Genomic DNA, 13,166 nt, shown 5'->3' with positions numbered 1-13,166 from the left:
TCATTCAAGGTTCAATGAGGTTGCACATACTGTACAACCAAATCATTTAAATGGGAATATGTCAGCATCCCGTTCATCAGCAGTGCCTCTAAACAAAATGTTGTGGCTTTACCACATGACTAGGGATGCAGCGGTATACCGTTTGAAGGTATACCGCGGTTTGAAAACATCACGGTATCAAAACCACTAAGATTTGCTGTCATACCTTCCCCACGGTATCAGCTGTTTCCCCAAAACAAAGTGCCCAGGTCGCTTGCAGAGTGCAGTGGCTGCATGCCTACCTAGACTAGAGCACAGAAGAGAGGAGCAGCAAGGACCCCCCTGAACTTTCCCCCATCTAAAAAGACGACGTCGGCTGTATGGGAATATTTCGGCTATTGTAAAAACACAAATGGTCCGCGAATCCGCAATACCGTGAAACCGTGGTATTTTTGTCCAAGGTTATCATACTGTCAAAAACTCATACCGCTGCATCCCTACACATGACATAATCCTGACTCGGCTTCCAACCATCAGAACTCACACAAAGAAAGCATTCTCAGTATTTCAATTGAAGATTCAGACCCTGTTCTCGTGATTTTTGTGTGTGCGCTGCCAAATACAAAAATTGCTACATGTAACATCAAAAGAAGTTCTAGTTTAAAGGATTTCACGAAACTCAGGACCATTTCTGTCCAATGTAGAAACCCCTCAGTTCGTAGGCCACCATGCCATGCAGCACTATGCCCATAAGCTTGGCCCTCATTAGCAGCTCTGGTGATAAAGTGCCCCTCTGTGTGGAATGAGCTAACAGTGGGCTAGCATGAAGTGTGCCCCAGTAGCTCAAGTGTTTCTCTGTAGCCAGGCAGCAAGCAGGAAGTGCAGCGCCGGTGCCTCTCTACTCATCCTATCAATGCAGCTTTCATTCTCCCTCAGTGGGGCAAGATGGAAGCTGTACAAAAGGACCACTGGTACTTCATGGTACTCCTTATATTTCTCTCTTTCGTTAAAGGTACGGAACTGATATTTTTTTTATATGTATATATGTATGATTTATGTTGTGAAAGTGTGTTGATTTTATGACTATTTGTAAGAGTGAAATGTGTAAATGGTAACTATTTCCTTTCTTGCATTTCTATGGGCTGCCAGTGTTGAAAGTTAAATTCACTGTTCAAGATACTTTCATTTGTCTGTCTAAAAATCACTTCAGGTTCAAGCTATTTATTATTTGTAAACGTTAATTTGCTTTCCATTCTCCATTGGTTAGATTAAATGGAAGATAGGAAAACTTATTCTCAGACACATTCTCATTCTAAACCTGCCAGAACTCTCCCAGGGGCATCGCTAAAACTTGAAATCAGTTGTCATTCAGCTCAGATAAAAGCCTTTGAAAGCTTGATCACCAGCTATTGTCAGGTTTGTTGATGTGTACTGGTCCAAATTAGCCTAATTAACATTACCCAGGGGATGGCCTCAAAGCAGTAACTGGCAGTGATCATCTTAAAGTAGAGCAGACAGGGAAAAACATGGCTTTTGATGCCACATTGCATAGATATTAATATAATTTCTCAGGATACGTTTGTATACTGTGAAATGTAATAAATCACACAATGTAAGATTACAGGTGGCCTCTGGTTTAGACATCTCAATCATCCTAAAAAAAAATATTATTTGGTGTATCCCTCATTTAAATGTACTGGTTTGCTCTAATTTTCTATTATGTATGAAAAAGTGAGGAAGTTCAAGTGAAGTTCTGATTAGTTGAATGAGCAGAATGCACTCTGTCCAGTTGCTGTCCAGGAGAGACATGCTGCCGTAGTTCAGCTGAAGGAGGGGATGACCCTGGGGTGCCTGTGCCCGTGGAAGGGCAACCTCAGCATGGTGTCCTGGACCAAGGTACCAGACAAGTCTCCCCTGGCCGTCTTCCATCCAGAGTTCGGAGTGGACTTCTCCCACCACTACCGTGAGAGGATCGAGTTCCTGAGGACCACGCACATGGATGGCAGCATCACCCTGAGAAACGTCACCCATCAGGACATTGGGCTTTACCACTGTTCTGTCCATACCTTTCCTAAAGGCCCCTGGATCCAGGACATAGAGGTGGAGGATTCTGGTAAGAGAAGTGGCCTTCAGCCCTAGCAGGTGCTGTTACCACCTAGAGGGGGGGATTTTTAAAAACAGACATAGACATGGGTCATTGAAAGTGCTTGGATTTATATATTTTGTGCAAGAAAAGAAATTGAAGTTATTTGCATATTTTTTAATTAATGTGTTCACACATTCAAGCCGCCTCTGTTTAAATGTTGTCTGTGAGCTTCTGTAAAACCTGCCAGTTCTCATTATAAACAATCTCAGTGTTGTAACAGTAATTAACCTTGATCCATGTCTCAAACAAACTATGCTGTTTTGGGTCCTTGAATTTGAGGCAATTGGGCCTGGAAAATCCTTGACAAGTTTTTGATGTTTAAGAAGGTGTTGGAACCTTGAATTATGTTCCCAGCTCATTTGTGGAGGGCATGGCAAACTACTTCATGTTCATCTTCCTCCTCCACCACGTACAGATGACGCACCGGGTGATGAAGACCCCGAGACCCCTGCCCTGCAGGAGGTGATCAAGGCCGACACAGAACTGGTAGCGGAGCAGAGCGACAACCTGACCATCAGCTGCAACCACGAACACAACGGCACGGTGTACCAGGTCACCATGGAGAAGATGGCCCCGCACGGCAGCGGCCAGGCCTGGGCCATCATGGGGCTGTGCAGGGTGGGGGACGGGGGTCTGGAGGAAGAGGACTACAGCGAGCGGGGCAGGGTGAGCTGTGCTGACAGCCTGGACGTCACTCTGCAGCTGACGGATGTGGTGGAGGAAGATGGAGGCTTCTACCGCTGTCGCTTCACCACCGACGCCGGGGTGCAGACCACCACTGTGCTGCTCACCGTGCCCAGCCCAGGTAAGTGATAACACACACACACACACACACACACACACACACACACACACACACAAGGCCACTGGATGATCATAAATTGTTCTGATAGACCACCAGTCAAAAGTTTGGACACACCTGATTGAGTGCCTTATGTTTTTCATGATCCTAAACCCATTTTGATCTAAAGTAGTTTTGATTTGTTTAATACTTTTTTGCTTGCTGCATAATTCCATTTGTGTTATTTCATTGTTTTGATGTCTTTACTATTAATCTAAAATGTGAAAAATAGTAAAAAAAAAATAAAGAAAAATGTGTGTCCACAGTTTCAACTGGTAATGTAGTTGCAATGACACAGTACAAAAGTGTGATACCATAGTGATAAACAAAGCATATAATCCAGCTGCATGCATGTGGGCTGTACACATAGACTTACAAACCACATACAACATCCTGTGTTAGCATGTCTGTGAACGTACGCATTGTTAACTAGGGTGTCGTGTGTGTCTTTGTGTCAACCCACACGCATGTATTAATGTGATTCTTTGGCTGTGTGAATCACTATGTGAGTCACCAGCAGCATCTGAAATGCAGTTTCCCAAGTGAGTCACAAAGACTTACAGATGTGAGTCAGCACAAACCTCTTGCAATACAATCCAACTATTTTGTTTTTAATTTGAATAGAAAACTTTTGCTTGGAGGATGTTTATTTATTTTTCCATTATTTTCCTCTCATTTCTTCCCCAGGTGGATTCAGCCTGGCTGTGTATATGATGTATATTTACACTGGGGCTGGAGCTGCTGGGCTGGCTTTGCTCATTGTCATCATCGTAGTAGCAGTGAGGCACAGGTAAGATCCCATAGTGAACTGTCATACTGCTTTGGCAAACTAAACACATCAGCTCTAACCGAGCCACCTGCTGTCCCCTCAGTCCTATCCCTTCCTCTCTCCTCCAAACCATCTCCCCTGACCTATCTCCCTTCCTCACTATGCTCATCAACTCCTCTCTGTCCTCAGGTCTTGTTCCGGCTACTCTAAAGAATGCTAGAGTCAAGCCTCTGCTTAACTCATTGAGTGCCAAGGACGAGTATGTTTGTCAATTGCGTTTTTTGACGGTGGGACGTGGATCAAAGCCAGATCCATCTCCTGTGAAAGTATGGTGGATGTTGAATGTGTAAAAGCTATTTTAGGGACCGATTAGGTGGCGACAGTGCTCTCCAGATTAGAGAAAGGCGAGAAAAAAAGAGAGAAGAAGTCATGTGGAAACGGAAATCGCATCGATATGCATGAAGCATAACGTTAGCTGTGCCTGTGAACAGCAGTCAATCTGCTGCCACAATTGAGCCCCTCCGTCTCCGCTGCGATAGCCCCTCCATATGATTTAGTTGCCGACACCAGCGTCTTTCTGAAAAGTTACATTATTCTCAGCTGGGAGCCGGCGACAGGCTGTGAAAAAGCGGGGTGCAGCGCACTTTTCAGTGCAGAGCAAACGCAGAGCAAACACACTCGCAGCAGAGCCCCAGAGACACTCCCACGGAGGAGGAGGAGGGGGGTGGGGCACGCAGGGCACTACAGCATACAACCATTGACAGTAAACACAGACCCAGGCAGCAGGCTCGATGCACAGAGACAGGCAAACAAGCTAGAATATCTGATGCCCACCAGCAGTAAATCAAGACCAGCAAGAAGGTGTAGGGTCTGCGCACGCAGGGGCCAGCGCTGCTGGTTGCAGCTAAAAAATATTATTTGGCCAAACAAAATTCCTTTGTTTTCACTGTTTTATTGAAGGAAATTATTTTTGAGGTGTCATTACATCAGAAAATATTAGCTTCAGAGTCAATGATGTGCTTGAAATGCTTCCTTTCACAAAAGGCTGAATATCTCAGATTCTAAATTGAAACGTGTGTTTTTGCTGAAATCAACCTATCTTCTCCGGCTGATAACTAAAGAACGGAAAATGATATCAATAAACTTTTTTTTGCAGATGATAGAAGAGAGTCTCATCGTTCTTTGTGCGTGTTCGGTGTTTACATAGTAATATCACACAATATTCTGTGGGCCTCGAGAAATCACTGAAAACGCTCTGAAACTCTGGCACTGGGAGCGTCCGTTCTCCAAAAGTGGCTGGCACTCAATGAGTTAAGAAACCCTCCCTTGACCCTACTGCTATTCAGAACTACAGACCTGTCTCTCTTCTCTCATTCCTTTCCAAAACCCTCGAACGAGCAGCTTCCGATCAACTTTCTCTCTATCTATCCCAGAATGACCTCCTGGACCCTCTGCAGTCAGGTTTCAAGGCCTCTCACTCCACTGAGACAGCTCTTCTTGCAGTCACAGAGGCCCTCACACTGCTAAGGCCTCATCCCTCTCCTCTGTCCTTGTCCTCCTTGACCTGTATGCTGCTTTTGACACAGTCAACCACCAAATCCTTCTTTCCACTCTGACCTAGGCATCTCAGGATCTGCACACTCCTGGTTTGCTTCCTATCTCTCGAACCGCTCATACCAGGTCTTATGGAGAGGATCTCTCTCCAGATCCTGCCCTCTTACCACCGGTGTCCCCCAGGGCTCTGTCCTGGGCCCCTTGCTTTTCCTTCTCTATATCAGATCTCTCTGTCATGTCATGTCATCTCATCTCATGGCTTTTCCTATCACTGTTACGCCGATGACACTCAGCTTTACCTTTCCTCCCCCCCCTCAGACACCCAAATCGAGGCACGCATCTCTGCATGCCTTAAAGACAGTGGTGACTGGATGTCTGCCCACCACCTTAAGCTCAATCTTGGTAAGACAGAGCTACTCTTCCTCCCAGGGAAAGACTGCCCTCTAGCAGACCACTCCATCTCCATTGACAATACCACTGTGCTTCCCTCCCAAACAGCTAAGAACCTCAGGGTGATCATTGACAATTAGCTGTCTTGCTCGGCCTACATTGCTGCGACAGCATGCTCCTGTAGGTTCTCCTTGTACAACATCCGCCCGTTTCTAACAAGGGAAGCGACACAACTCCTGGTCCAGTCACTTATCATCTCCCGCCTGGACTACTGCAACGTGCTTCTGGCCGGCCTTCCTGCCGCTGACATCCGACCGCTTCAGCTCATTCAGAACGCTGCAGCCCGTCTGGTGTTCAACCAATCCAAATTCTCTCATGTCACTCCCCTCTTCCGGGACCTTCACTGGCTTCCCATCTCAGCACGCATTACATTCAAGACACTGGTACTGGCCTACAGGGCAGTACACCAGACAGCCCCTCTGTACTTACAATCTATGGTCAGGCTCCAAATCTCTCACCGTTCCCTCCGCTCCTCCACCAGCGCAGGACGCCTCGCCCCTCCTCCGCTACGGGGGCTCAAAAGTCGCTCATCCCGTTCGAGACTTTTCTCGTCCCTGGCACCTCAATGGTCGAACGAGCTTCCACCTTCGGTCAGGATGGCCGAATCACTGCCGATCTTTCGGAAAAGACTAAAGACACCTTTTCAGGCTCCCTCGCCCGTCCGGCTGCTCATGAACTTAAAACTACCAAACAGTTGCTGGTTACAGCTGCACACATGCTAAGATTTACTGTTTTTCTCCATATCACATCATTACAAAATGAATGTTTTGTTTGGATGCTGGTCAGACTAATTACTTTGTGTGTGTGTGTGTGTGTGTGTGTGTGTGTGTGTGTGTGTGTGTGTGTGTGTGTGTGTGTGTGTGTGTTACAGACAAAATGGATCATTGATTAATCTTAAAAAGAAAGAAAAAAGCATTCGTTCAATCTATAATGGTTCTAAATAAAAAATAAATAAATCACTAATTTCAGCCCTAATTTGAAACGGCAAATAATTGTTGTACTAATAGTTTACTTTTGCCTGCTAATCCCCACAGGAAGAGGCACAGGAGAGAGGAATACAGAGTCAAACTGCATCCGTCTCAGAGACAGGTAAGTGTTACATTATTCATGATGTCTCCTCTTGTCTTTTCCACACTGGACACTTTTGAGAGACTGTCTTACCGTCTCTTCAAACATGCACATAATCAAAACACCATTATGCTTAATATTAATCTCTTATCATGATACATTACCTCCCATCATCACCTCCCCTCATGCATTGTAATTGATGCTGCTTGCCCACCTGCCCTGTAGCAGCTGATAATGTAATAGCTGCTGGATAATATAATAGCTTGTCAAAAGGTCATAAAAATGTCCCACTCAATAGGTTGAAAATACAATTCTAGAAGGTTGAAAATAGAATAAACCTGTTAATCTAATAAATTACTGTATAATAATGTAATACTATGACACATTATTACATAAACTGGCTCTATATTCCTTCATAATAGGAGTACATTTTTTCCCTCATGATTAGAGACCGATCAAATATATCGGCAGACCGATATTATCCGCTGATATTGGCCTATCAAAGATATATCGTGTCGGTGCATATCGGACATGATATGCATTGATATTTTACATTAATTTTTTTATATTATATAGGCAGCAATTTATGTATATTTCATCCTTATTCTTAATTCAAGATATATATGGTATTTTATTCTAATTGTTTTTATTTATTTATAATTATTTATAATGATTAAATTCCCAGTTAAGTTTACTGCGCTGATGTAATTTTGGACAATAAAGTTGATTGTTAAACTGTAAAATATCCTGCCTCCATTAGATATAAGTCTTTGATATTTGAGGGATCACAGGGTATTCTTATGTACGTATATATGTATATCCTATAATAAGAATGCAAAGTCTCAGTGAGTGAGTGAGCGAGAGAGCAAGTGAGCAGGAATTGTGTTCGGCCACAGCGATGCCATTTTACGTGCGATCGTGCTGAATCTTTCAGGAAGTGCAAAGAGCACCCCTGCAGGTGACCTAACAGGATTTTGCTGGATTTTTTTAATTAGGTAATTAGGGCTGATTAATGGTCGAATTTGCATTGGCTGCGCAAATTAATGGCCAAATCTGTGATGCTGCGGATTGACTGCGCACCCTCCACCGTTCACACACACTGCACAGGTATTCTACTGTTGTATAATAATATACATAGTTATAATACTATATCAATATCAGATTTTCATTTTTACTTCCGATTATCGGTATCGGCTCCAAAAATCCAGTATCGGTCGGGCCCTACTCATGATGTAATAATTACATCACATTCTTCTTATTGTTTTAGGTATCATAATATCTGCCATTATTATTATTACATAATCAGTTAAAAATGTTGCATCCATTATGATGTAATAATTGCTGTTTAATCTAATAATGTGATTTTATCGCATTATCTGGGCATTTAGTACAAGATTTTCTTATGCTTTCAACCCATTTAGAGGGATGTTTATTACGTTTTGACAAGCTACTACACTATACGTGAGTTATTAGTACATTATCAGTCGTTATCAGTGACCTACCCTAACATTTCTAATACAACCCCCGCAGCCTAACTACTATGAGAACATCCCTATGCATGGCAGGATGGGACGGAGGCCCAAGCAGAAGAGAGATTGCCCAGTGTATGCCAACCTACACACTGTGCGATCGCACAAGACCAAGAGACTGTCAGCAGTATGATATACGCTTAGCCATAACTATGATATACTGTCTGATGTGATTGTGTGAGCTCTATCAGGCTGCCATCGCGGCCTCTGCTTTTAACAAGCAGGGCAGAGGAATGTGCATGGGAGTGAAAACAGACTTATTATTATATTCACAAGAGCCACCAACTTTTTTTGTGTCATGAGCTATTACAATTATTTATCTGAGTTGAATTTGTTTTATAAGGTGCAATGATCCAATGGTTTACCACATTGACATTGATTGATATTCATACAGACGAATGACACACAAGCTAGCTTAGATGCTATGCTAAGTAGATGTTTTTCTTCACCTGCCACCAGACAATGTAACTGTCATAGGTTAGTTCTACATGCAGGACTTAGGAACACGGAGCGTTTGTTTAGATCCAACAGCCATGCTTGCACTAATCAAACGTAACATGTACGGCATAATTACTATTGAGCAATGTTTGTTTGGGCAAAACAATGCATGGTAAATTATCATCACAATAACCCTCATGCGGAAGAGCAGACAAAAGCCTGTATAATCATTCTTTTCACTTTCATAACTCCCATGTAAAATGATTGACAAAGGCTTGTATTATTGCTCTCCTTTTACTTTCATCCTCCCTGGTTTCCATTCAAAGCTTGACAATGGTGTCTAATCATCTGACAAAGAAGAAAAGCAGTCGGTCAGCAGCACTACCACTTGAGACCGTTGCGTTCCCCCAAGGTTTCTCTGTCTGACTGCATTGTAGCTCCAACATGCTCTCATGAAAGCCAAACTCTTAATTAGCTAATCCTGTGTTGTAGTTCATCATAGCTCCTCACAGTCATCGTATCTATATTCATGAATGTTTGGGATCTTCTTCATCATCAAACTGTGACAAGTTTACCACATTCATATTTATCGACGTTCACACGGTGGTTTGTAACGATTTCTGAGCTAACTTATGTGCTGCTGTAACATCATATTTTAAGATGATGGCAGTGATGTTCTGCTGTGTGCAGATAAAGTGTAATCTAATTGATTTATCTCTGTAGAAATGGAGGCAGTGGCACAGGGAGTAATGGATATGCGGGCTCCTCTGCTAGGAGACGACAAATGTGGATGAGGTGCAAACATGGAATATTAAGGGACAATGTCGTTTTGGAATCAGGGGTTTTTGCCCCCTTTATTTTGTTTTTCACACAGGGTTGCCACGGGCCTGGAAATTGCTTGGATTTAAAAATAAAAAATCAAGTACTTGAAAGTGCTTGGATTCATGAGGTCCTTAAAAGTGCTTTAATTTAGCCTACTGGAATCTCTTGAGTTTGAGCCTTGTGCGCTCCATCATCTCAACATTGCTGGGCCAAGCTTGATACACTATTATACTTTCTTCCTATCTACAGGATCACTCCCTGCATAGACTACAAGCAGAAATGCGGAGGATTTCAAGATTGCTTTGAGTTTACAGTCTGTTAAGTGTTACGGAGTCTGATTCATTCCAATGTGTAAGCATGACTGGGATTTGCATTCGAGGACTTACGAGCCTTGTATGAACATCTCTGAATTATTAGCCTGTAAATTTTGAAGTAATTTGTCCTTGAAAAGTGCTTGGAATCATCTATCATTACAAGAGAGTGGCAACCCTGTTGTCATTTTGTGTTTCCAGTATTTAACTGTGGTATTACTTCTGATACTGTATGACCAGCAATACTGATTCTGATGTGACTGTTAATGACCCCGTGTGGTATAAATAAAACATTGTCATAGCCACTACCTCATTACTTCATGGACATTGATTTTCTGGGGGGTGGGAGCGGATATGGTGAGAAATAGACGGAGAAGAAATTATTTATCAGTGTTCAAATGATGAACTGCTGATTGAAAATGACTTCTCAGCATGGAAAGGGGGAAGATTTGTCGATGCCATGATAGAACATTCAATTTATTATCTTTTATCATCAAAAACATTACATTATGTACATTTAGTTAGTGAAAACTGTAACCCTACACTCAATGTGTTGAAAGTGCTATTTAACATATGACGGCAACATAACATAAACACATGGTAGACACACAAACAACCATATAGCAACAAGAACAGAAATAAGTGATCTTAAGTGCATACCTACATCATACTGTATTTTAAACAAGGTGTACTGTAGATGGCTACCATAAACTTCAACACAAAACAAGGAAAACTGCAAATGATAAACGCTGTCAACTAGAACTTTCTCCATTCAGCTCAGTAGTACGATGCTAATGCTCCAGATGTAGTGGAACTATTATACATTTATAAACCACACTTCAGCTATGTGTTAAGACTCCAGACAAAATGGCCAGAAACAACAACTTTCTACATTACTTGTCACAGATATTATGGTGGATCTAATCCAGAGACTGGCAACCTTTTGTAGAAGGGCACTTTCTTTGTTGATCAAATCAATGTTAAGGTTCAGTTCTTTCAAATGCAGCATAAAATAAACAAACTCCAGAACTTAACACAAAGTATGAGTTGTATCGCCAGTTCTACAGGAAGCTAGTCTACTTTTAAACTTTAAACCAAGAAAAACGATTAACAACAAAAACAGCAACACATGAAGGGAGATGGTTACGTATGCTTATTGAAGGACTGGTTAACTGTTCGCCACCTCAAACTGATTGTCTCTAGAGTCCTTTTTGACTTCAGTGTCGTTGCTGTAATTTCTGGACTTGAAAGACTTGTGCCTTTCTGTCACGTACTAAAGGCAGATGTTCTGTTGTGAGCCCAGGGAGAGCACGACTGCCTTTACCAGAAGTTCTTGAAAAAGAAATTCATAGCGCCTGAAAGCGCCTGATGACAAACGCTGACAGGCAACAAGTGTCTCCACAGTTCCTCAACTTACAGATGGTGAGTGTTGCTAGGAATCCCCGGGCACGCCTGTGTTTAATTTAAGAAAAACTCAAAAGGCTTTTTAAAAATGCTTTTGAAGGTACACATGAATCTATTCTGTTCACAATGGTAAACTCAAGGCCGAAAGACGACAACGCTTTGGTTAGGGCTCACACTCTGCGGTCCGTGTCAGAAGGCACTTCTTACTCTAGGAGGACAATGTAGGAGAGGACATTATCGTCACGTTGGCCATTTCATTCATGTGCTACAGAATTGGTGACGATGACCCCTCATGGCATTTCCCTCTAGTTCATACTGTAGCTAGTGGATGGCAAGTGAGGTCTCATCAGGTGTCCGGCTCTTTAGGAAGAAAACAGAAGGGGCAGTATCAGTCGGACCACTTGATCACAAATCAATATGGGATGGCCCTATTTTTACCTACTTCTACGTCTATGTTTTTGGGCAGTGGTTTTAATGCTTTTTATTTGCTTCTTTGTTTTCTGAAGTGGAATCTTGTATGAACATAACATCCCAGCTGGGTGAAAATGACCTCAGCGTTTTATTGTCACAGTCCTATAATGGCAATGTCTCTTCCTACTCAACTCTCCCTTGCAGAACTAGCGAGCATCAGTTGCCCCATCAAGCCCGCCTCACCCAGTTCACAAACATCTCACTGCTCTCCTCTCGCTAATGAACCGCTCGTCAGATACACTATGTGGGGCTGGCAGAGAGCAAGGAACCTATTAAATCAAATAGCTGTGCCAGTGTAATAGAAGGTCAGAGGCAGTTTGAAGCAGAGGGTGTGAGAAGGTTGCATTCCATCATTGCTGACATGACGCACCTATCACTGTATCCTTCAGGAACATTTCTGAATGCTTTTTTCCTGTGACGGTTCTAAGTGATTAATGGTTTTGCTGATTCATTGTTGCCATCAAAGTCTATTGTTTTTGTGTTTTAAGGCTTTCATCATTTTCACTTTCTTGTGAGGGAGCAATGTCAGTGTGGGCGCGAGTATGTGTCAAAAACGGTGGAGTTATTCTTTAAATTAATGCTAAGGTGGCACATTGTTGGAATGAGCCTGAGGCGATATTGTCAAATTTGGAAGACAAGCCTTTGTTAATATTGTTTTACCGTGGACCTTTGTGTCTTTGTACCTTGAACCTCTTATAAGGTATAGTGCAGTGATTAAAAAGGGGGGTTATGCTGACTTTCACAACGTAAAAACATTCCATTTTTCAAAACTCCACTCAAAAGGATTTTTGGTGCAATCTTTTAGGCTACCGCTGTCGCCACACAACAGGTGCAAAAAAGTATATCATCCTTTTCATGAGATTATGTACCACTCGCCCTACAGTTGACACTACTGTTAAGTGTTGACGTGAAATGGTATAATTACACATGTCACTATACATATTTCTACATCCTCTCTAAAGTAGTGGATTAAGTGTCCATTTTTTGGTGGGGCATTGCTTGTCATTGAAGGGCTCTCGGGCTGCAACTGGATTCATAGCCACTAGAGGGTGATAGTGCCTCTTCCTGGTGCTGGCTCTCCTCCTCGCCCTGCTCATCAGACAGGAAGCTGGGGAAGGTCTGCGCCCGGGGGATGAGAGTCATCGTTAGGCTGCTTCCTGGAGAGAAGAGACAGGAGACCGGAGTGAGGAGCCATGGATCACTTTTGTTTCAGATGTCTTCCCTGCACTTGTAGTGTTTTGTTATAGGGGGTTTAACTCATTCATGGCCAGTTTAGGACTGCCAATATTTAGCACAGGCCAAAGATTTTCATAATTGTTGGTCATCTTTCAAGACCCACAGTAAATTATCTATTAGCACCAAAGTGATTTGCAATACCTCAAAA

The 13,166-nt window shown here is 42.7% G+C and overlaps 2 protein-coding genes across 2 annotated transcripts in view; one reads left to right on the top strand and one right to left on the bottom strand.

Annotated features, from left to right (window-relative positions):
* Positions 1 to 900: 900 nt before the first annotated feature.
* Positions 901 to 10,175, top strand: cd226 (CD226 molecule). The gene is made up of 6 exons (XM_083650664.1): positions 901 to 991; positions 1,769 to 2,092; positions 2,541 to 2,930; positions 3,654 to 3,756; positions 6,774 to 6,828; positions 8,338 to 10,175. The coding sequence occupies exons 1-6, from the start codon at positions 925 to 927 to the stop codon at positions 8,467 to 8,469; spliced, it is 1,071 nt and encodes a 356-aa protein (XP_083506790.1). The 5' UTR covers positions 901 to 924; the 3' UTR covers positions 8,470 to 10,175.
* A 2,609-nt stretch (positions 10,176 to 12,784) lies between these two features.
* The window catches only part of dok6 (docking protein 6), a gene marked incomplete at its 3' end in the record, with an annotated part of 152,945 nt that continues 152,563 nt past the window's right edge, over positions 12,785 to 13,166 (bottom strand). Inside the window, exon 8 of the mRNA XM_083653762.1 lies at positions 12,785 to 12,939. Within this exon, the coding sequence (XP_083509888.1) occupies positions 12,785 to 12,939 (155 nt within the window). The remainder of the gene's footprint in view (positions 12,940 to 13,166) is intronic.

The sequence above is a fragment of the Poromitra crassiceps genome (genome assembly GCF_964638095.1).
Source record: "Poromitra crassiceps genome assembly, chromosome: 2".
Taxonomy (NCBI): Eukaryota; Metazoa; Chordata; class Actinopteri; order Beryciformes; family Melamphaidae; genus Poromitra; species Poromitra crassiceps.
This window is presented reverse-complemented; position numbering and strand designations above follow the sequence as displayed.